This window comes from Oreochromis aureus, linkage group 6, assembly GCF_013358895.1.
Source record: "Oreochromis aureus strain Israel breed Guangdong linkage group 6, ZZ_aureus, whole genome shotgun sequence".
In the NCBI taxonomy this organism is placed as follows: domain Eukaryota; kingdom Metazoa; phylum Chordata; class Actinopteri; order Cichliformes; family Cichlidae; genus Oreochromis; species Oreochromis aureus.
In genome coordinates, this window is record NC_052947.1 from 19,155,328 (window position 1) to 19,179,601 (window position 24,274).

The 24,274-nt window shown below is 38.9% G+C and overlaps 1 protein-coding gene across 1 annotated transcript in view; it reads right to left on the minus strand.

Moving 5' to 3' along the window:
* The window catches only part of gstcd (glutathione S-transferase, C-terminal domain containing), a 51,452-nt gene that overhangs the window by 8,615 nt on the left and 18,563 nt on the right, over positions 1–24,274 (minus strand). Inside the window, exons 6-9 of the mRNA XM_031752230.2 lie at positions 10,947–11,062; positions 10,564–10,608; positions 8,791–8,919; positions 3,414–3,547 (exon numbers count right to left, since the gene is read on the minus strand). Coding sequence (XP_031608090.1) covers positions 3,414–3,547; positions 8,791–8,919; positions 10,564–10,608; positions 10,947–11,062 — 424 coding nt within the window. The remainder of the gene's footprint in view (positions 1–3,413; positions 3,548–8,790; positions 8,920–10,563; positions 10,609–10,946; positions 11,063–24,274) is intronic.

Sequence of the window (24,274 nt, forward strand, 5' to 3'; positions counted from 1 at the left end):
GAAACACAAATAAGTTTGCTGAGAGAAAAAAAATTAATGGAAAAGTTCTATACAAACAAGATGAATATGCAACAAAATCAAAATCCTAAACCAAACAAAAACCATGTGCATAATCTCCAAAACAGAGAAAGAAGGACTTTCATTACTTTTGTTTTGACATGGGAGTAAAGTTTGTTTGAGATGGTTAAACATGGTTTGGTTCATGCTAATTAAAAATCAACATGAAACAGTTCAAGGGTTAGGGGCCAGTCCGGTCACATGGAGAAAAGTTTAGCACAAACTTTCATGGCATTAATGAAATGGGCAGTTTAGAGCTTCACAGCTCATAAACCCACTGACTGCTTGGAATGTCTTCACCTGCAAAATATCCACGAGTACCTGGAACACGACCTGAGGGCAAAACTCTAAAAGTAGCAAGATGAAGATTGACAGAGTCAGGTGGGCTAGTCCTCCTCACATTATACCCTGGAGAAACAAAGCTTCTTGTTATCTATCACAGCTGCAAAGTCATTTTTAGTGTCATTCTTTAATATTTCATGAGGACTTGGGAGGGTTGAAATGTCATGGGAAATGAGAAAAATGTCAAATATTTATGTCGTACACTGAAGATTACATAGCAGGAGTCAACCGTTTAATCGTTGCTCTACATCAGTGCAAATTCCTTGAACTCCAACAACAGCAACGTCGTGCAAATATCTTCATTTGGTTAGTGACGATTAAAAACATAAAAAATATTGGACTTATTATCTGCATATCCCAACTTACATTGGGGAGGAAGTGGAGAACAAGAACAGTCAATTTAAAGACTGTAGAGTCAGTTTTACAAAATGAAGCATCTTTCTTGGCAGGAGGAGGAAAATCCAGGCAGAGCGTGGGAAGAGCACGTAATTGTGTTGTTAAACAGTGCATAAGAGAGCAACCTAGAAACTTTAACGAGTGGTCTAAAACCAGAGTTTACTGCAAAATAATCATGATAGCAATATTTCCAAAATAATTAGCAACATCCAACAGATTATTTAAAAGGAGGAACTGTGCCTTCTAAGTACTTATATTTACATCTGATAAAATTCAAAACACTTAGAGTGCTTATTAAGATTTAATGAATTTCCTTCCCCATAAATCAAGTGTAAAATGTTTTGTAAATATTTTAAAAACCACGCTGATTGCATCCTAGCTTGCAGACTTGTTCTACCTTGCCTTTTCCTGATCCATTGCTACATTTCCTTTTATATCACTAATGGTGATACCATCTACAAGTATGTGCGCTGCATCTCCTGCCTACTCCTGTCTGTGCATCTTTGTGCGTGAGATAAAAGCAAAATGGAAAACCTGCGTATTTACAGTCGTCTGTGGCATTATCAGTTGGCATTCCTGGATACAATAGGTTATGTTAATGAAAACCTACATAAGAATATGCTGCTCATCCCTCACATGATAGCTATTTTAAGAAAGAGTGCTATAATGAATTGAGAGATTTGAAGAAGCTTCGTGTGAATCACAGTAAACACAGAGACAACACTCGGTTGGCAGCCTGTGATTCTTGTACGATTCTCTTCAAAATATAAAGTGACACAACAACACACAGGACGAAATGCTATGTTGCTATGGAACAGGGCCGTGCCATCATCAGACAATAGCATCCAAGATAACACTGGAATACAATTTTACATGATATATTAAAAAAAGGCCGAGAGCAGCATGTCAGACGCCCAATAAAGAACTGCTTCACCCGCTAAAAGTGGAAACAACAAACTCGTTTCACCACTTCAGTCATAAATACAATGTCAAGCACAAGCAGGGTACAAAAACACAAAAGGAGGAGATGCTAGCAGCTGACCATGTGCAAACTAAACGTTAAAAAAATGACTCAAGAAGAGCAAACAGTGGACGGAAGTCCTTGATGCAGTCACATGAAGGTAAAGGACTAGGCAGGTTTAGGCAGCTGGTCAAAAAACTCAACTTAATAAAATATGTCTCTATTTAAATGTTATTATGTAACAATATTTTGCAGGTTTCAGAAGATTTCAAAGGTTATATTACATTATATTATTATTTCATGGTAAAGCTCAATAGTCATGCACTTATCTTATACTTTAACTTCAAACTTCCAACAAAAGCACATTACTATTACGCTATAATGCTCCGTCTTGTAGCCCCTTATACCAATAGACTGACACATTGAATTAGACAGTGTGTCATCAATGAAAGCAGCTCACTGGAAAAGAAGGACAGCAAATGCCCTTCATTTTGTTTGCGTCAATAAATGCTGCCTGCAAGCTACAGTCACCAATACAACACTGTTCAGTATTTAATTAATATCATCAGAAATATCATTATTGCAAATTTCCTTGAAATATCACACGTGGTTTTGAGGCTATATCAAGGAAGCCTTACTCACTATGGAAGACTGAAGAGTGCATTAAGGGCAAGAAAGACTTTGCATATAGAGCAGGAGGTAAGTGCGCTCCAGCTGAGCACCTGAAAATCTGATATCCTGATAGCTGTATTATAGGTCAAGGAACAGGGCATCATTTTTTCTTTTTTGCTTGCCATTTTAGAGCAGCTGCAAACAAATCTGATGATTTATCGTGCAACGTTTAAACAAGATTTAAAGCGGATGGACACTGGACAACGAATAAAGCAGAAGAGCAAATGATAGAATCTGTAAACACTCTACACTATAATTTCGCCAACCTGAAGACTTGAACAGACTTGGCCTAACAACAAAACAAATATAATCTCCAGCTTCACTTGCTGGTGACCTGACTTGTTGCTACAACAGCAACTTTACATAACAGCCTTGTTTTGTAGCAATCAGTCACCAAAAGTTGTTTTAGTAGCAAACTGCTGCATCTTATGTACCATTAGTGAGCATAGCAACAGAATCAACAGCTTCTCCCTCCACCCTGTTTTCCATCTGTATTTAAACCCCACCATGTCACGGCTTGCATGATCACCAGACGTTTGGATTAAATGGTTAATTTCCTCATATGCCACATAATAAAGTCATCGCTGACATTTCGTCCTAAATTTTCCAGCCAGCCTTTCTGTCTGGCACATTCCTTCCAGTGTCTAAATTAAGAACCAGATTCTCAGCTCATATAACAAGACAATGTGACCGGCGGACGATCTCGAGAAGGTGATGCGATGCTGCTGCCCTGAATTTGCAAATGGTTATGAGCAGTCAAAGGAGGCAAACAGAATGTAGTTAAGAGATATAGACTGTGTGTTTGTGAGTGACGACGAGATGAGAAACTAATGGAGAAACTGAGTCATGAAGACTGAAAGGCGAGGGAACAGGAACGAAGGGAAGCAGCATTTATCTAACAAGAAAACATGGTTAGAACAACATTTTAAAAAGCGGTAACCCACGGAGGTGACACTGGACTCAGATGCTGTAAGCAAACACACACCTCTTGGGGAAGCTGAACTTCACAGCATTCTGGATGAAGCCGTAGCAGCAAGGACTAATAACAAAGGCGGCTCCGGCATGGATGCAATGCTCCATTACCATATCTGTTGCAACGCCACATGCATGAAGGGCGACCTGCATTAAAACAGAAAAAGAAAGAAAACACAAAAAGTGTTACTTTCACCAACAAAGTGATCTTGAAAGCCTCAGATTTCCAAAAGCAAAAACCAAAACTGAGAGCATGCACTCAATTCCATTGATTACTTCATAATGGCCACTGCTATTAAATAAATCTATGCTCTCAAAGGTGCAGACGCCGGGAGTAGCAGCAAACAAAATATATCAGTGCTTTTAGAGTGCAGGCACGGATGCATCAGGATTCCTATTGACAGGGTAAACTGTGCGTGGTGATGAACACCTAGCTATGCATTAGTAATGGTGTGGTTATATATTGGATTGCAGAATGGTACTAAGAGACCCAATATCCATCATTCCTGGCCCTGTCCATCTGCAAAAATAGATTATGATTTCTCAAGGACGAGTTCAATATCCAGAGTTTAGAGGTGACATAACTTCCTCTCATATGTACAGTGACAAACCACATGCCATGTTAATGGCCCAAATAAAATACATTTTAAACAGCCTGATGTCCCAATAGCTCCTGAACTCTCTGGAATGAACCCCATTCAACTCAAGCAGCGAGCTCCAAAGTCTATTTGTGTTTTCCAAGAAGTTGTCACTTGGCGTCTGTGAGTCTGAATTAACTGCATGTTGCCTTGACAGCAGTGCCACAAAGCAGAAGGTCAGAGCTGATCAGGACAGAATTGAGCCAGAACTGTCGGCACCACCACACACAAAGAGCAGAACATACAGACACTCTGAGCCAAACCTCCACCCACCCATAAGGTCAGAGAAAGTTTTGAACAGAGAGTAGATTTCTTACAGCGGCTCTAAGTTTTTCTAGAAACTGAACTTTTGGGTGTTTGATTAAAAAAAGATTCACGCCCATAAAGATCTGTATCGATTTAAACGTGAACCCATTAAATGAGACTCTGCAATTTAAAAGAATAACTTCAATTACATCCATTACCTTGTATCCATTTGACAGCTAATCTTCCATTTTATTCATGCCGTCAGGGAAAAAGCTTTATGCTTTTCTTAACAGCATGTTTTAGACTGATGATTAGGAGGAAGGGTTGCTATCAGAAATTACATGATGTTACACCTCCTCACATCTAAGGCAAAAATAATTACCAAAGTAACACTATCACTCATTCCCGGCTTCTTAATGTTGTACATTAGTCATGCTGTAGTAAATCCTAATTACATTTTATAACCTTTAGCCTCCATTTACTGCAAACACAAAGCCAATCAATTAAAAAAAAAAAAAAACACAACTGAAATGAAACACATTGTGATATGTCTTCATAACTAATGCTGTATTTACAAGTTCTGATGACACAGTCATCTCTGCTTTATAACTGTGGTATTGACAAAGCACGGACCCAACTTAACATGTTCACATTCTGAGTGCAGCTGATTAGAAATGCATAATGAAAGGTGAAAATGTACACAAGGCCAATTTAAATCTCACAGTCCTACCGAATTACATGCATATCCTGCTGAGCTTTGCCTCAGGACACAGTCTGGAAGAAGAAACCCTAAATTAATGCGCACAAGTAAAACTATGTTCATACTGAGCTATCATTTCTGGAGAGAAAAAGCTGTTTCTGGCTGCAGTATTCTCTCAACAATCGCATCACAGAAATAATGAGGTTTCATTATTCACTCTTATTCCAGTAATTGTATCCCTCTCCAGGTCTATCTGGGCCTGAGACGGAACAAGTTCCTGCAATACAGCTAATTAATACTTAATCAACATCATACGCATTTGCAAAATTGTGCTGCAAGCCTGTGCAATAGTTTTGGGAGCTTTTTCTCAATATGGTGGAGTTTTAAATATTCAGGTTTGTCTGTTTCACTAATTTTATTACATGTGGACAAATGAATGCTTAGATGTGTCAACCAGCCTATACTAAGTATGATTACACAGAACCAAAGAGTTGTTTTCCCCTCAAAGGTGGATGTAATGATGCCTTTTACCTGAGGCGATCAAACTCAATCTTAACTCACTCTTTTGCAAACACCCAAGATTATAAGGAGAGTAGAAAATAGTCCTAAAACACCATTAGTATTAGAGCTGCACCAGATAAAGACACTTGGCACTTAATCAATACCGATTTTTTACATGAAGCTCAAAGTAAGACCAGCTAGTGCATTTTTCTACACGCAAACATAGAGGCAAATGAAAGAATCAATTGCAAACAATCAGACTCTTTAGCAGAACCAATAACGGACTTGCATCCAATAAAATTAAAACCCGCTTCAAGCTCCACAACTTTTCATGCCTCTGAAGTCTATAGACTGAAGAACGTCTGATAAGACACGTCATAGAGGTTGGTTTAAGTTCAACACCGAGGCCATGAAGTCTTCAGTTAAAATGAGCAGACACTGACTAACATCAGGGACACCTCAACTTAATTAGCCTGATTAAGTGAGTGTGCCTAAAAATGGGACCATGTATTATACATAGCAGGATTAAAACTGATGTGATATGTGGCTCCAACAGGTAGTAATTGCTTTGTCATACAGGAAGAAGCTCAGCCACGGTAAGAAACTCAAGCGGGGCAGAAAATTACAAACATAAAAATGGTTCTATGCATAAATATATTGTAAATTAATGCATCGGGTGAAATGAATCTGTGCGTGTGTGTGAGGAAAGATTCAGGCTCCCTGCAAAAGACACTCAGATATCAAGCAGATGAATAATCTGTGCTGTTTGTTTCTTGCCAAGTGGAACGAGTCTCAGTGGAGTGAGGATGCTGGAACAAAAGCTACTTCTAATTACAGGAGGTACATATATTTTTCTATTTGTCTCAGTGGAAGTTAAAGTGAGGCTACAAGAACAGCTGGTTTTTCTGACAGCTGCGACCACAGAGCTTTAACACAGAAGAGTAAGACAGATCACTGATCTAGCTCAGACTGCTCAGAGAGCCTAAATAAGGCAAGAAGAAGAAAAGTTTGAACTTGTGTGCTTTTGTTTTGCTTGTTTGAAAAATTCAAACATCCAGTGCACGTCCACAGATAAGTACCTATTTGCGCTAAATTGATAATTATTGCATCGAGAAGTCAAGAGCTCTGCAGATGGAGGTGGGTGTTAAATAGGACTGACAAGGGTTTTGGTGGAGAGTCCTCCTCAGTAATGAGTTTTTTGTGTTTGTTTTAACCCCCATTTAGCATAAAGTTTGACAGCCAGTTAAATATTTAGTTTTACTTAAAACATTTACTGTGTTTAATCTTTAGGCTTAAACACAAGTTGGACAAATGCAGTGTCCATTAGGAATTCAAAAGGAGATATTGCAGGTCAAGATTCTTGTATAAGAAACATAAATTAAATTGAATTGGCAGAAAACACTTTCCAATGATTATAGTTTCCCTTCCAAATATGATTCCTTCAGTGAAACTCAGAGTATAAAGCAAATGAAAAGCATTGTTGGATACAGAAAATGAGAACAAAGAAAGAAAAGCAAGAAATTACCAGTCCTCACTGAAGAGATCTCAAAACTCAAAGTCCTAAATTGCCTGGGTGAAACTACCTTTTGGCGTCCAGATAATCAGACAGGGAGCACAGACGTACCCTGTTCTGATTAAAAGCTCCACTTTAGGAAATGAACAGTTATTTTGGTTGCTCTAACAAAAATAATTTCAAGTTGACATTTTCAAGCTCAGTGAAGAGATGAATGACACATTTCTCCATGTGATGCGCTAAAAATACAGCGATCAGACACCTTAATACGAAGATGTGATTGTGGCAAAGTGGGAAATCGCACTTTGTTTATGCAGCGTTAATCCTTCTTATGTTTCAATTTCAGTCCATCAGTAGGGAACTAATACATTCTCCTCCAAAGAAAAGGTCACGTCGTACCCCTGTCAATGTACAGTACTGTGCAAAAGTCTTGAGCTACCCCTCATTTCTCTATATTTAGATAGGAAAATGGGAAGTGAGTGCAGCAATTTACTGACACATGTAAACATACATGGAAATACAGTAAAATAAGACAAAAAAGAGTGTGCACAATTCATATGTGCACACTCTTGAGTTTGAGTGTCAGCATTTGGTATGACCATTTTAATTCTTCAACACAGTCTGAACTGTCTTAGTAGGCAGCTTTCTTATAATTTCTTTACATAATCTCTAATCGGGAATAGTTCTCCAGGTTGAAGAACATTCAAAGCTCTTCTATGGATGTTGGCTCCCTTTTGTTCCACACCTCAGCTTTTCCTCCTTGTTTCCCTTCCTTGACCTCCACCCTTCCACTGAGACCATTTCTGATGAGCCTTTAGTCAATAGTAAATGGATGAACCTATAGGCCAGATGCATCTTTAAGGTCTTGTATCAGGTCAATGCTGCATTTTTTTCAGCTCATTTTTTAAGGACATCGCTTTTAGATACTGTTCATCTGCTGCAGAGAGTTGTTTTTTTGGCCTTCTAGAAAAAATGAATTTCTCTGAAAATGATCAGATACAAACAGTGGACTAAAAATGAGTGAATAGCAGCCAGTGTCACCAAAAAGAAAGTTTGAAAGACCTTCAAAAATCCTGGAGAGTTATTGCTCAAAACCACTTTAAAAAATTACAAAAAAGTCTGGCTCCGTGGAAGGAAAACATATTAACGTGAGGGCTGGCTCATGACTTTTGCACAGCACTGCACGTATGCACATTTTGTCAAAAAGTCAAATAACAACAATTGTTTTGATGCTACAGTTTTGTCAGTTATTGCATAATTAAAATGTTTGAATTTTTAATTCAGTCAAAGACAGAATAACACATTTCCTTTGCAGGATAGTGCAACAAGAGAAGCAGTGGGACAATTATCTGTGCATTGATTTTCTATATTTCTATAAGAGAAGAGTTTCTATCCCAAATGTTATTACTGATTAAATTTTCCCAATTTTTAAGACTCTCTTAGAAAGCTAAGCTGTGAGAAAAACAATTAGCTTTAACAGGTATTTTGAAAACCCCCATTATGATTCATGATACTGTGATTACAATATTACAGTAATTACAATTTATAATACCGTAAAATTGCAGAACAGATAATAAAATAACTGCTCTTAATGGGTTTAATTTCATGGCTCTGATGTAATTTAGTGACTTTTACCATGACAAATAGATTTGACATCACATGCGCTTGCTGCATTTTTGGTTTCTGTTTTTCACTGAAGTGTTTACCACACTGTCTACAGACTCTTTGGATCATCATGCAAATAAATTAAATATTTGGTGCAAAAACTAATTTTGTAACTTGCTATGCTCACCCCGATGTGAAAAGGTCCAGTGAAGTAATCCAGATTGGCCTGAATGAAGCCAATATTTTTCAGACCGAGCTCAGCACTGCGACTCTGAGCCCTGACCAAGGACTCTTCTTTGTTCTCTATGAGGATGACCTTAAGCAATGACAGAGAAATTCCCACTGTAAGTAGCTGCTTCTTTAAAAAAAACAACAACCCTGAAACAAGCACAAATGCATTTAAACTTATCAGTCTACAAATCCTTAACAATATTAAAACACATCACAAATATTAAAAATTCTTAAACAAACCATATCCTTTGTGAAAAACTAAAGAATTTTCATAGAGATGCATTTAATTATTAGGAATAATAACACTTCATCGTTACTGATTGTCTATAACAGATAGGGATGGGAATCAAGAAGCGGGAGCGGGTTCTCGTAAAGCTCCCGCTTCTTTCAGTAGTTCAATTCCTTGGAATACTATTCTGCTTGTCTCAGAGGCTGGATCAGAGCCTCGCAGATGTTTAGCTACCCTTTTCATCAAGGCAGTGAAGTGGTCCACTCAGGACCGGGTGTTTCCCTGCTGCATGTGCTGGTCGACTTCTTCTGGAGCTTCTGGAAAGCTTTGCATTCGTCAGGCCCATATGGGCTCCAAGGGCTCAGTAGCCCCCAGTGCACACAGCCAGCCCAGGCTTTTCCCAGCTGGGCAGCTGCCTGAGGGGCTACCTGGTTGATCTTGTGTCTTCTGACGTGTCTTCCTCCCCTCCCCCCCGACCAGTCATAGTGGATGGCTGCTCCTCCCTGAACCTGGTCCTGCTGGAGTTTTTCCTTCACACTGTCATAAAGTGCTTGCTCATAAGGCGTTGTCTGATTGTTCGGGTTTTCTCTGCTACTCTACGATCTTTACCTTACAATATAAAGTGCCTTGAGGCAACTGTTGTTATTATTTGGCACTTTATCATTAAAATTGAACTAAAATTGAAATTAATATTAATAAGAGAGTAAAATGACTGAGGCGAAATTAAATGAATGTCATCAAGCAGCGACTCGAGTGTGTCCTGAATTTCAATAGGATCATTTGCTGCACATGATAAAATTGGCACCATCAAAACTGCACGTTGTTGTTTTTTTAATTATAATCCTAACGAGATCCTAATGAGAATCAATAACACAGAATCGATAAGGAGTCAAATTGGTAAGTGATATCGATAATGTAATCGATATCGATTCCCATTCCTAACATTTTTAAAAATACCTGCCAAAAGTCACCACATTCCACACACGAACTCTACTTAACACGCATGATCTGATATCGTCGTGTTGGTGTTGTTCCCAGATCATCATGAAAATGTTGTTCCAGGATCAACATTGCAAGTGACCAATCAGAATGTTGTGACGTCATACTTTTGCGACTTCGGGAAAAACCGCCGTAAAACAAAAAACTGTACTTAAGCTGCGAGAAACCGCCTCTGTCCGCCGATCAACGGACCCTAAACCTTTAATAAACGGTAAGCAGAATTGATATTGTCCTTGCAACATTGGAATTTCATAAATGCACGAATGGCTTGGCGCGCAAAAGAATGACGTCACAACAATGTGATTGGTCACTTGCAATGTTGAACCTGGAACAACATTTTCATGATGATCTGGGAACAACACCAACACGACGATATCAGATCATCCACTTAACACACAGCTAACAAACAGAGACACACACACACACACACACACACACACACACACACACACACACACACACACACACACACACACACACACACATCTCCATACACGTTACCTGGCAGTCTGGAAGTGTGTGAGCAAGAACAATCCCTACGTGGCCCTGAGAAAGAGCACAAAGAATAAAAATATGAAAACGCATGAAAAGAAAACAGCAGCATCAAAGAGGGCATCGACAGAGTTATGATTAGTGTCGCCCTTTCCAGCCCTGACCCATGCTGCGCGACTGCTCCGAGCCTGCATTTTCATTAGCACAATTACCAGTCTGCTTGTGTGCACCGGCCAGCAACAAAAGGCGTTTAAAAAGGGAAGAAAAACGCGAGGGAGTGAGGGCTGGTTCCTTTCAGCTGGTCCCTAATGGAGCATCTATCGAATGCAGCCGTGGTCAGGTATAGTGATAAATATGCATGCAGAGCCGGACTGATGGATGAATACTCGTACCGTTCCGCTGCAGAAATCCACGATGGTGTATCCTGGCCTGGCGAGCTCTGTAACCCTGGCAACCAAGTTATTCAGCTGTTGCATCTTCCTGACTGCACGGATATTTGACATTTTCCCTGCAAAAACACAAAAACCAAAACACTCATTTCATTTGAGCATAAAGTGGGAAAAAATAGACTTTAACAGCAAATTCATCCAAAACCCCCCCCAAAAAACAATTAAGGGATTTTTTTGTTTTTACGCTCCCGGAGACGACAGCTATCAAACATGAATTAAATTTTGTGAGGATTACAAAAGCCTTCTTTATAGCTTAGTTGATCTGAGTCAACATTAGCTGTTTACAATAAACACAAGACTTTTGAATAAAGCACATTTTTCATTATTGTAATGTCGTCTTTCTTTCTGCTGTCAGGGAACAAACAGGCTTTTCCCGCAACTGCTCAAATTATGATTTACAGCCAGCTATTTCAGGTAATGGTTATAGCACACAGATGAAAAGGCCTCCACTCTCTCATCAGCATGTTTCTGGCCAACTGGGACCGCGAACAATCTTTCAACATCATAAAAAGCGGACCTTCCAGCCAAAATCAAATGTCCCCTCGTTGGTGGCAGAGTTTTCTGCTGCTGTGCGAGCAGTATGTACCTCATTAACTCAAAGCGCACTGCAGTCTCCTGCATCTTCCGTTTTCCAGCACGTCACGTCGGCAGTGAGCCGTTGACACGCTGTGAGGACACCATCTCTGGTCCATAAATCTAGAGTGATGAGTGTTTCATTTACCCCTGAGTCACACCCTCATAATCAGACGACTGGTATAGCAAAATAAAAATACTCCTATACTCATACCTAGCTCACGCTGCTTCATATACAATAACAGGAGAGGAGAGACGGTGGGAAAAAAAAAATTCATTCTGCCACAAATGGGAAATTTCACAAAGGAGTCATTCAGCCTCTCGCACTGGCTGTTACTGAGCTGATCACAGTTATAGGGAGAGCACAATACACTAAGTGAATACAGAGAAACATCGGCAGGATACTGAGAAAACTGCTCTTCGTTTGGATGGGTAATTTACACAGCTACAGATATTTCTATATATGCACAGCTCAACTCCAAAAAGGCCTTAAAATGGAAGGTTTCTGAAGGCTGTGGACAGAACTAGATTTTAATTTTAATTTAACATGCAAAGCGTGATAAGATTTGACGGTGCAGGAATGGATGTCTGGGACGTCACTAGGTATGCCAGAGATACAAAAATGCAGTGCAGATTAACCGTGTGTAATGTTTGATGTGAAAGATGCAGGACACGGGAGCTTTAAAACATCACTAGCTTATCTTTACTGATAAAGCTGATAAGACAAGCTTGACCCATTTTGACAGTCCTTTCCATTAATCCGACAGCCCGTGTGCTTCAAGTCTGAAGACGCACTTCACTTAGCACTTCACTTTCCCACAAAAGTCTTGATGGAAATCTCACCAGGTCAGACCTAGTACTGGTTTCAACATGATACGAGTGTGACTGCATACAGTCACGTTAACTCTCAGGCTCTCACCACTTTACGACTGTGCATGCCTCATGTTTGTGAGGTGCTCAGCTCACTAGAGAATCCCCTTAACAGCAATAACATGAACACATTGGCATTTTATCTTATCGACTCTGTTTCTAATTTGCAATAAGACTAAGGCATTAACCTATGATGCCTCTCTCGCTACCTCTCTGACCCTGTGAGGGACGTGCAAGGTGGCGTTTAGCACAGACACAGACAGAAAAAAACCCTGCTTTTACCATGACCATGACACGCCAAAGGTTTGGTTACACTTTCCTTGCATTGACAAGGCAATTCTCATTGCCAACTGTAAAATCATGTCAGCCAGTGGCTCTCTCCATTACTATTTTTATGTCTGAATGAAGAACTAAAGAATATAAATGAAAAAGTCTCCAAAGTCTCAATGAAAGAAGGCCTGAAAGCAAAATTCTGCAAACATAGCACACATGAAGCAATATTCGCATTCACTAGCAGAGAGAAGAACTGCAGGCTCTGATTTTATGCACGTTTATCACTACTACAAGGGCCTCTTTTACACACTAAAATAATAATTAGCTGTTGACATGAAAACATGAATTATTATTGTCACACTCGTGGCTACCAGTTTTGTCAAAAAGGGTGTTTACGATTGAATCTTGTGTTTTGCTAAATATCCAGAGTCCAAAATGTTCAACGTGAACTTTCAGTAGTTGTTGATGTAGTTGTAGTAGCATAAATTAAAGGTAATTTAAAGACTTTGTACTCAAAGTTGTTAATACTGCATGAGAAATCCATCAGAAAACAATAAAATATACCTGGAGTGCAAAAGGTTTGTGTGTTCCTTCTAAAAAATGATTTTATAGACTTAAAGTTAAGTCATCTCATAGTTACGTGTCTAACTCAAAAGCTACACAGGAGATAGAACTAGAGTGACACAGGATTTTCAAGATTGATTACAATTTGGTGATTTAAAAAAACAACAACAACAATATTTCGATATATTGGAAAATTTCTTTTTCAGACACACAAAACATGCTATATGTAGTTAAATGCTTGTTTACAGTCTGCCTGACTCTGCTCGCACTGGTTACTTTCCAAACATGTGTTTCCAGCAGGGATGCTGCAGAGTGGTGGCCAAACTATAAACTATGCAACAAAAACACCCATAACACGTCGAGTCAAGCAGTTTATTGAACTCCTCTATATATACCAAAGTATTCTAGAGTCAAATGTGATGACTGGCAGTCCTGAAATGCATCAATAATCCCACTCACAGTGGCAAATCTACACAAGAATGGCTGAAAAAGAAAACAATCAATGTCAAAAGTCAAAGTTTAGACCTCAGTCTGACTGAAATGCTGTGGTGGGACCTTAAGAGGGCTGCACATAAACAAATGCCCACAAATCTCAATGTGCTGAAGCAACACTTTGAGACTCTCACACTCTCACTGTGAGTCTGATAAAGTCTAAAAACCATTACTTCAAGTTATTGCTGCTAAAGATGGTTCTACAAGCCACTAAATCAAGGGGTGTACTTAATTTTTTACACACTGCTTCTGCTTTTTTTTGCTTTGGTTTGTGTCTCGGGTGTATTTACCACATTTTAAGGCATTTTTTATTATATCCTGATATGTAACCCTGTAGAATAGAATAAACAGTGTATTTTTCATTCGACCTTTCTTCTACATATACATTTATTAATACATACATTCTAATTTAATCAAACATCTGATGTTTAATGACAACAAAAGGTTTCAGATTCCTATTTAAAGCTCTACCTCTGCTCTGTAACAACCATCTTATATTGAATACAGAGGCTTATGTATCAAACAGGAGGGTTGAGGTTGGGCCCTCTGCTTGAATGAATAGTTTCACAAGTACATCACGACGTGATGCCAGGGTTGCTAGCTAAGGAATAATAACATAAAGGGTAGTGAATACAACCACTGTGCCTGAATAAAGCTTGGTCAAATAAAATATAGCAATTGTGACACAGAAGACTCAAAGGTCTTATCCAAGCCCTAACTTACAAAAGAAAACCAATCACAAACCATGTAATTCACACAAAGCTCACTCTGAGAAGGGCCCATCTACAGAGATCTTTTTTCTTCTCCACTTTTTCCCCCCTCATGCATCCCAACTAGATGTTCTGTCCCTCAGTCACTTTACTTATAAAGTGAAACCAGCTGGAGCAATCACAAGTATGACAGAAACTGCCTGCAACTACCATCTAGCTCAGCCCAAATGATCCGCTAGCAAGCAGAGCAGTGTGACAGGTACACATTAACTCAACTCTCCTCTATCATTACTAACCCAACATTTCAGCCATTAGTTAGGCACTGTCCTTTACAGCATTATGCCAAGTAATTAGAAAACCATGCATAAATTATCTTTTATGGGTAGAAGACTGACAGCAAGGACTGAATCTATTCACCTGAAACCATATTACAGGAAATTAGAGTTAAAAAAAAGAAGCTTGGCAAAAACGCTGAAACATGGATTCATTAATCCTTGGCTTGTTGTAGACAAACAGTTATCACATTGACATTCGTTAAGAATGTCATGTTTTCTTAAAATAAGAAGAAAAACACATCATAACTGATCAGGCATAACTTTATGGCCTAATATTGTGTTGGCCTCCCTTTAGCTGCCAAAACAGTCCTGACCCATTGAGGCATGGACTCCACTAGACCGCTGAAGGTGTGCTGTAGTATCTGGCACCAAGATTTCAGACACAGATTCCTTAAGTTCCCATAGATCAGACTTTTTTTGTCCAGCACATCCCACAGATGTTCAACTGGACTGAGATCTGGGGAAACTGGGGAACAAGTCAACACCTCAAACTCGTCAAACCATTCCTGAAACAGGAGGCCACAGCCTTCAAGGAATACTGGTCCCATGAAAGGGTGTCCATGGTCTGCAACAATGCTGAGGTAGGTCCATGTCAAAGTATCATCCACATGGATGGTAGGACCTAAGGTTTCCCAGCAGAACATTACTCAAAGCATCAAAACTGCCTCAGCTGGTTTGCCTTCTTCCTATAGTTCATCATGGTATGAGGCATTCCCTTGGTAAGCAATGCAAATGCACCCGGCCATCAACGTGAAATAAAAGAAAACATGATTCAGTAGACCAGGCCACCTCCTTCCATTGCTCTGTGGTTCAGTCTGATGCTCACATACTCATTGTTGGTGCTTTCAGGAGTTGACAGGGGTGAACATGGGCACCCTGGCACGTCTGTGGCTATGCAGGTCCATATGCAACAAACTGTGATGCGCTGTGTATTCTGACACTTTTCTATCAGAACCAGCATGAACCTTTTTGGCAGTTTGAGCTACAGCAGCTCGTCTTGACCACACAGGCCAGCGTTTGCTTCACTAACAGATGTCAAGGTGAAGTCATAAACAGTGTCATAATGCCTGATTGATGTCTAAAATCAGTATAATCGGGCAAAACTTAAATGCAAGTTTAATTGATGGATTTAGAATCACTCTGCTATCCATAGCTTACACACTGTACATATGCTTAAATACAATGTAAGACCAAAACAATATTTTTAGATTTTCTGCTTTACCTGCCTGCATGGGAGAAAATATTTATTCATTGGTTATACTACACAACCACAATCCCAGTCTCCGGTTGAGAAACGTAATTACTTCTTTGTTCTGGATTATGTTTCCTTGACCTCTCAGTATATTCTGCTGACATGTTCCTTTGGTTGGAATCTGATGGGGTTCAGGTGTTTTCTTCTCAAAGAGTTTTGTGTTTAACCTCCTTCCGCGGGCGAATGTGAGCTGAAAGCAAGCACACTGATGTTGGCGGAGGTTATGAACAGGTGCACGGACGCCATCCCACCCAGATAACTCCAGGCACAAAGCCAGAGATGACAAACCCAGTAAGAGGCTTGGTATCACAGAAACAAGTTTTCTGTTTTCGTAGGAGGCTGACTCTGCTTTGACATCTCCCAAAGCTCAGAGAGGAGAAAACATGCTGTGGCAGCATCACTGAAGGGAGACACAGGATCCATTAATGTGTGTGTCCTCTGCTGCTAAAAGGTGCCTAGCACTACTGCTGCTGGCAGTGAGCCCCGATCTACCGGCTTTTTCCCCTGATGCTGCAGAACTGCCTTCCTTATCAGGGAGGTCCATCACACAGATTAGAATGTAAACACATTTCTGTGGCACACGGGACCTCTGTATTCTGCAGGATCCAACTACCATCTCTAAGAGGACATGCTGGTTTAAAAAGCAAATATAAGAAGGGGCTGGTTTGAGATTCAAAGTTAAGATTATTTAATGTTTGACTTCAATATTTTACATTTTTGAATTGCATGTTTGTTTGGAGAAATTGCTAACTCTATTTACTGCCAGAGTGGCAAAAATGTAAGAGAATGTTCTCTTTGGAAAACAAAAAAAATTCTCAGATGCTTTTTTATTTTCCAGAGTCTGATTTTTAATTTAGAACCGCACATGTGTGTGCCTGGAAATATGCATGCTTGCTATCAACAAGTACCACCTTTTACATACAGATCCTGCTCCATTTAATCCCTAACAGAAATTAAAACAGAAAGTTTCCATATGTTCATGTGACGTGCACATGCCAGAGTAACTCAGCCTCAAAAGTGTACCAAAACCTACAGGAGATATCTGCTGGATGATGCTATTTGTTCTGCTGGAAATGAATTTCCAAGAGTGGAGCATGTCTGCAACCGTGTTTTCCACAGAAATGTCCCTGACAGAGTAATCCATTTACAACCACGAAATATGAAGTCACAGGATGTCATGTGAAAAGATATCAGGCCAGAAAAGTGACACTTAAAACTTCCAGAGAAACTCATTATGCGAGTCACATATGGACAGCTTTCCATGGCATGCAAGCATATGGCTAAAAAGAACCATAAAGGATAGAATACTGAATTTTGTATGTCTTTAATATTGTGGCAGTGAATCTACATTTAGATATTGTTGCAATAAATATAAATATTTACCTAAGCATACTAAATTATGTAAATACAAATCTCTGTGTGGGTTCAGTGTTTTTCATTTTTAAATAGTCTTAATCTGACAGAGGTGCTGCAAAGTGCAGAGCCATTTTAGAGTCATTATCTCCATTTAGGCTTATGTATAATATTGCTTTGACAATATGATTTGGGGCAGCTGTTTGTAATAACAGGATAAGATTTTTTTTAAAGATACAGGAACAAATGTTATAATATTGACTGTAAATGGTGTTTTATGGTCTGAGACAAGTAATTTATGTGTCAATATACATATAAAGTTAACAAAACACTGGTTTACTCTTGGACATGGTAACTATGGAAGGAAACTTAAATACTGGATTCAATTAAAATATACTTTGTATATTTTTCATACGAAACAGCCTACTGGAAGGAAACAAACACAGAAAAGTACAGACAAACAAAGGAGAGACTTTATGATGGTCACCAGGGTGAAAAGAGAAATGCACATATTGATTTTGAAATAAGAAAGGTTGGAGTTTGAAGAGGGAACTGTTGCATTCAACTGAATACATGTTTGCATAACTATAAATTGAATAATGAAGTCATATCCAAGTACCGATACAGTTATATAACTGTTGATATAAGCACAAGGAGACCCAATGTGCTCAAGTGTTTGGGAAAACGAAATGGCAACAGTGTGGTGGATCATCTTCACAGCCCGACTTCAGCAGTTCTTCTGAACGCGCTGTGAACGCCTGGATCCGGCTTAAGTAGCCATGAATACGGCAGTGTGTCACTTGATCAGTTTGATTGCAGAAGTTGTGCAAAGAAACAAGAGCAATGTTTTCTTGCCTTGGCAGCTGCTCACAACAATGTGTGTGTGTGTCATAAAAACAAGTGAACGGATCTTGTGGGAGTTGGAAGTGCCAAAACCGAAGATCATTAAAAAAAAAAAAAAAACTAATATAAAACCTTAACCTGTAAACACCAAGTCCTGCAACTCAGCCTGTCATAACTGCTGAATAAAATATTCAATTCTTTCACTGTCTAGGCCAAAAATGCTCTATAAATAATAATAACAATAAAAAGGTCTGTGTGCCTTCTACCAGTGAAAGACTGGCTGATGTAACCACAGCTCCTGTTGCACTGCTGGGTGACAGAAAACAAGCTATATTGTATGCACTATATGGGACTAGAAGAGTGTGACTTGCACACATAGACCCAAATAAAGAGTGCTTCTGACCACTTAATAAATGAACCGCCTGGAGCTCAGTCACTAAAGTAAAAATGGATTAGAAAGACTCTGACAAATGCCTGCCAGGGTATGAAAGGCATAAAAGCACATGGGGTAAGAAAAACATGTCCTGTATGTACTTTTTTCAAAACCACATCAGTGATGACTTTACGATCATAGTAATTAAAATTCAATGTCTACTTTAAATGGCCATTCCACTGCAACTAATGAAAATACACCAAATATTTTGTTCATATAAGGCATTTGTCACTTAGCTAATTAAAACTCTAATTTCACAAAGCTAATTATACATTTGCCATTTGCCTGTCAGCAAACACCCTCCCTTTAAAAGGGAAATATTTCATCATGTTGTAATGTCTTAACAACGCTGAGGCACCAAGCAGGTCCCCCTTAAAACACAAGCGAAGTCTTTGTTAACTTGTTCTTTTTTCGTGCAGTTTGCTGACATGTGCACTTGTAGCTGCCGTTCATTGCAATCTACAATTATGACATCAGAAGGAGACTGGTGAGGAAGGTGGAAAACCTTTGCACAAATACGGGTTCTCTCTCCAGTGTTAGATTTGCATGCCTGATATTTATTTCTGTGGAGTTAAAGGGACATTCAGCCTATTTTTATTCTGTCAGGAACCCAATGTTTCTGTATATGGCAGGTAAAATTGTTAGCTTGTCAACTTCTTTTCCCTAATTCAAAAGCTGAACATATTGTTGGGATTTATAAGTTTACGCACTGGTGCATTTGGCCATATGTTCATCATTATGGAAATCTGCAAGCTAATGAATGAGGAAATGAGCTCTGGCATGTCTTTGCAGCGTGTTGAATGTTGGTTATTAATGACAGGCAAGAAATCCAAATTCAGCCGGCAGTGTAATTATCATGCCATATATTCACACGTATCCTTTAGAAGGGCAAGGAGACTGGAGCCTATAATGGGAGACAATAAAGTTAAAGGTGGAGGTGGACAGGTTTGCCAGTCATTGTGTAAATAATATGGGGGAAATCCTGAAAGCTTCAACGACACATGCCAAGAGGTTTGAGGTTTGAAGCTATGAGGAGAAACGCTGAGCAGTAAAGATATAAAATCTTACTGACGATCACGACACTGAAAGCTTCAATTGTTGTCAAGCTGTCAGACAAAAAATATCCTGGCATCACTCAGAGATTTTTCAGTGCATCTGTGTAAGACTGTAGTGACAAGAAAAACAAAAGGTAATGAAAACAAACACGAGGAAAAAACTTCTCATTGTGCATCCTTAAGCAGCGCTGGAATGTCTGTCAAAACATGACCTAGCTGTACGCGTAGCTGTAGGCGAGAGGTTGGAAAAATTATGGAACTCCTTTGTCCCTCCAACAGGTCGTGACACATTCCCAGTTTGTGTGCAATGCCTTGCTTCAATATGAGCGTTCAACCAGAGATAACAAACGTGTTTCCTGAAATACACCAGTTACCGTCTGAAATTATGTTGGAACCATTTATTAATAAATTACAACTGAAAAATTAGTAATTGGCAAAAATGTATCAATTCCAATCTATTGTTTTCCTTTTTCCTTAGGTTAAAAAAAGCAATAAAAAAATCACTTTCTCTGTAGAAACAATTTAGATCTAATGTAGGATTTCCAATGGAGTGCTTATGTCAGGTTGATTAAAAATGCAGAGCATAAAAACAATGATCAAACCCATTTTAACTCAGACACCTGTGATTATCTAATCACAAACTCACTTGGCAACACCTGTTTTGTGATGTCTTGTTCTATGATGTCAACACAAGTGAGGTTATATTCAGGAATATTCAAGGACCAAAGGAGAAAAGTAAACAATCTTAAAAAATGACCATCAGGCATGTGAACTCTTTGCAGTCCTGTGAATAACTAAGTAAATCCTTGCTGCTTCCATACAAGTTAAAAGGGTAACAGCCAAAAACTGTCTTCTCTCCTAAATGAACTCGGCAGCACAGCTTAAGCTTACAAAGTTGCATTTTAACAATCCATAAGACTTCTAGACAGATGAGACCAAGTGGAGTGTTGGGCCATAATGCACAGAACTACATGTGGCACAAATCAAACACAGCACCAGAGCACAAACACTTCATACCACCAGTCATGTGTCTAGACTTTGCTTTGCTACAGTTACTTCCACATTAATCTAAGACTTTTTTAATTACACATACTGTTCTTTTTATGCCATAACTGGGATTAAAAACTGACCCTAAGTCTGCTTTATAAATGAGGTGCCTGTAAAATTAAGTGGGCTGCATATGGGGTTAGGTTACATGTTCTCCTCCCATGAGACTCCCAGTAACCCGCACCATTGCAATGGTACTGATGCATTTGTAATAGTGCTGCTTTCCACCCTCCATAACCAATGCTGTGTGTTAAATAATGTTATGACATTTTCCTGGTGTTTTTTGAATTTTTGCATCCCTACAGTTCTACTCACTTGCTCAATCAGCTTTTGTATATATAAAATTCACCATGTTCAGCCCACACACCATGCAATCTTTTGCTGACAATCACCCATGCCAAATTAAACAAAAAATTAATGACTAGAGATAAACTAGAATCTATACAAATTATTATTCCAATTTAAAATCAAAGCCTCAGATAAAAAAAATAGCCTTCTTCTGTTTTCTTTAACTTCAAAAAAGGGCAAAGTGCATCAGGGATGCAGAACTGAAACTACAGTGAGGCAGATTAAATTGACCAAATTACATTTATCCAATAGTAAAATATTGATTTCATGAAACAGGAAAACACAAAAAGTTTATTGGCAAACTGTCGGCAATCACTCTGACCCTCTCTGACACCACTCCAGCTGCAATAAGACACTAAATAAGACACTGTCGTGATTTGTAGGTAATTTCAGCCTTCTGACATTGTTCGTTGGGCTTGACATCACTTCCATTCACATCAAAGAAAGTGTGTTTTGAATATTGATATTTTGAAAGTATAAATAGTGCTTATTCTCAAAGATTTCTGGATGGTTAAAGAGAGACAAAAGCAACACCATGACAAGCTTAGCTACTGTATCATTTCAACACTTATCGAGATAGCATTGAATATCTTAGCCATCATTATAACAATGTGACATTTTAATAATGGCACATCAAAGAACACAGATCAATAACTCTCCTTTCGGCTCCCATTGATTGCACAGTCTAAATGTTGGCTTGCAGTCGGTCTCCTGGGCACCGTTCGCTGCCCTGTTTAAAGTGGATGTGGCAGGAAAAAAAAACTCCTACATTCTTTTGCTTTAAAACTCGGATCGTTCGTAATCGATCCATCCTGTATTAGCCACAAGCACATTGTTGCAGAAGATTCAATGACCACAGAGCTGTAATCTGGACCAGCACATTCACAGCTCAGAGAAACAAATAACCTGAGGCCATCCAAAGGCTGACACGCTGGTAAACTATCTTCACAAGGAACACACCGTTTGTGTACTTGAAATGTGTTTTTTTATATATATTTTTACCACAGCAAATCAATCTGTCCTATTTCATGAGGTACTGGAACCCAAAGGAGGTCACATGTTATGAGTTTTTCAGGGAAAGAAAGCACTACAATAAACTTCTGTAGATTAAAGAAGTTTGAGAGCTGTGTAGATGAGAATAGAACAATGTAACTAAGTGAAGACGATTCAAATGCTTGTATTTAATTGAAAATTTTAGTAAACAGAATGGTTAAAAAACGATTATGGGAATTTTGTCTTTGAAAGCAGGAATCGATTATTTAAAAAATAGCTTAGTATCAGTAACAGTATCTAACACTATACATCATTACAATATTGAAAACAATATAGAAACACATTTAAATGAAATGTAATTAAAATGATTGCGTTCTTCAAAACTCCACTTTCAAGACGTGAGAAAAATAGATGAAATAAAAAACACTTTTTTAACATTTCTTCAGGCTACAAAGAGCTACAATTATGTTAAGTCTAGAAAATGCTTAATTTCACCTGTTCTTTCTGTTATGGCTCCTCAATATCTTCCTCCACAGTTGTACGTTTAAACTAAGTAGCTTGGTTTTATTCAGCGCACACTCTCAGCACTCTACACTCTGCCAGAGCTGTCAAAGTCTGGGAGTATATGGCATAAAGCTGGCATCGTTGGGGGGCTGTGTCAATGTCTTTTGGCCTGCAACCTTTGTAAAATCTTCCAGCCAGAATGGCTTTTAGCCCTAGTTTTGCAGTGCTAACTCAAGTATAAATAAAGGCTAGTTGGACACCAGCCAACTGGTGTCCCTTCTGCTCCCTGTGTCCTTACAGAAATATTGGGTTGTCAAAGCCAGGGCCCCTCTGAACAGAGAAATACAGGGATTCTCCTTTTTGACTATGTAACCTTATTATTGCCACTGCAGAAACACACTCCTGGAGCTTAAAAGCAAGATTTTAACAACAAATACTCTGTTTTGATGGAATAAAAATCATTGCACTTTTAGCATTCTTTGGCTCTCTAGCTCACATTTTAATTAAGTGATAGAAAGCAGACACTTTGTCTCAATATTTATCTGTGTCCTCGTTATATCCACAAATGTGTTGGCGCTACACAGACATTCCTATTTAGGAATGTGGGACAAGAATCAAGGGATTACAGACTGGCCACAAACACCACACGTGCCCTTTGGATAATTAGAGGAGGATTTACGAGTCATTATTCTGTCTTACGGAGCTGTCTGCATACTAAAGACACAAATCGTGCGAACACTGATGTTAAACTCAGTGTCTCACCTCTACTCACAAATTCCAATCCAAAAATAGCCTGATACACATTAGTATAGATAAAAGAATCTACAGTTATTAAAATATCAAGGTAGGTGGCTCCTGCAGCCTAGGTGATATATGTTTATTGTAAAAAGATCTGCAGACACAGAAACAGACAAAACACGTGCATAAAAGACAATTCTCGCCTTTATCAGTGTAATCCTACACCATGAGGGTCTAAAATACACAAGGGAAAACACAACTAACAACAAGGTGTTGAACAAAAGCAACTGAGACATGCATGCCAAAGTCTATACACAACCTTGCTTTGAGCCAAATTAGATGTGGGCAATGGGGGAGGTCCCTCCTATATAAAGAGCACATTTTATGGTGCTCACTAAAACCAAATATGACACATTATCTATTATAGTTCAATCGATACAGAACTGAATAAAAAGGTTTGAGCTTTTCTTTGAGCCCATGCTTACAAAGACAGAAATTCCAGTGAGGTGACACATAATGATGGGAACAGCAAAATGCTTTAATTTTGCTGTCAGGAGTTTGTGAAAATAAAGTTGAAAACATGTCCTTTGTGTCAAAGCAATGCTTATGACCTGAAATTATAGAGGCTCTGGACAGAAACAAAAGGAAGGTAGGAGAAAAGGGAGAAACACGCAAAAAGAAAAACGGACAGAAGGAGAGAGCGTGCATAGTACTGCAAAATATGCCAGCTCACATAGTAAATCAACAAGACAGATGCATGCCATATTTAAGAATGAAGTATCAAGCTGCAGATTTCAGCTCTCCACTGCTAATTTAAGTTACTCAATTAGTTCAAGACTGCTATGGAAAATATTAGTAATCAATTAATTATCTGGCATTCATTCATCT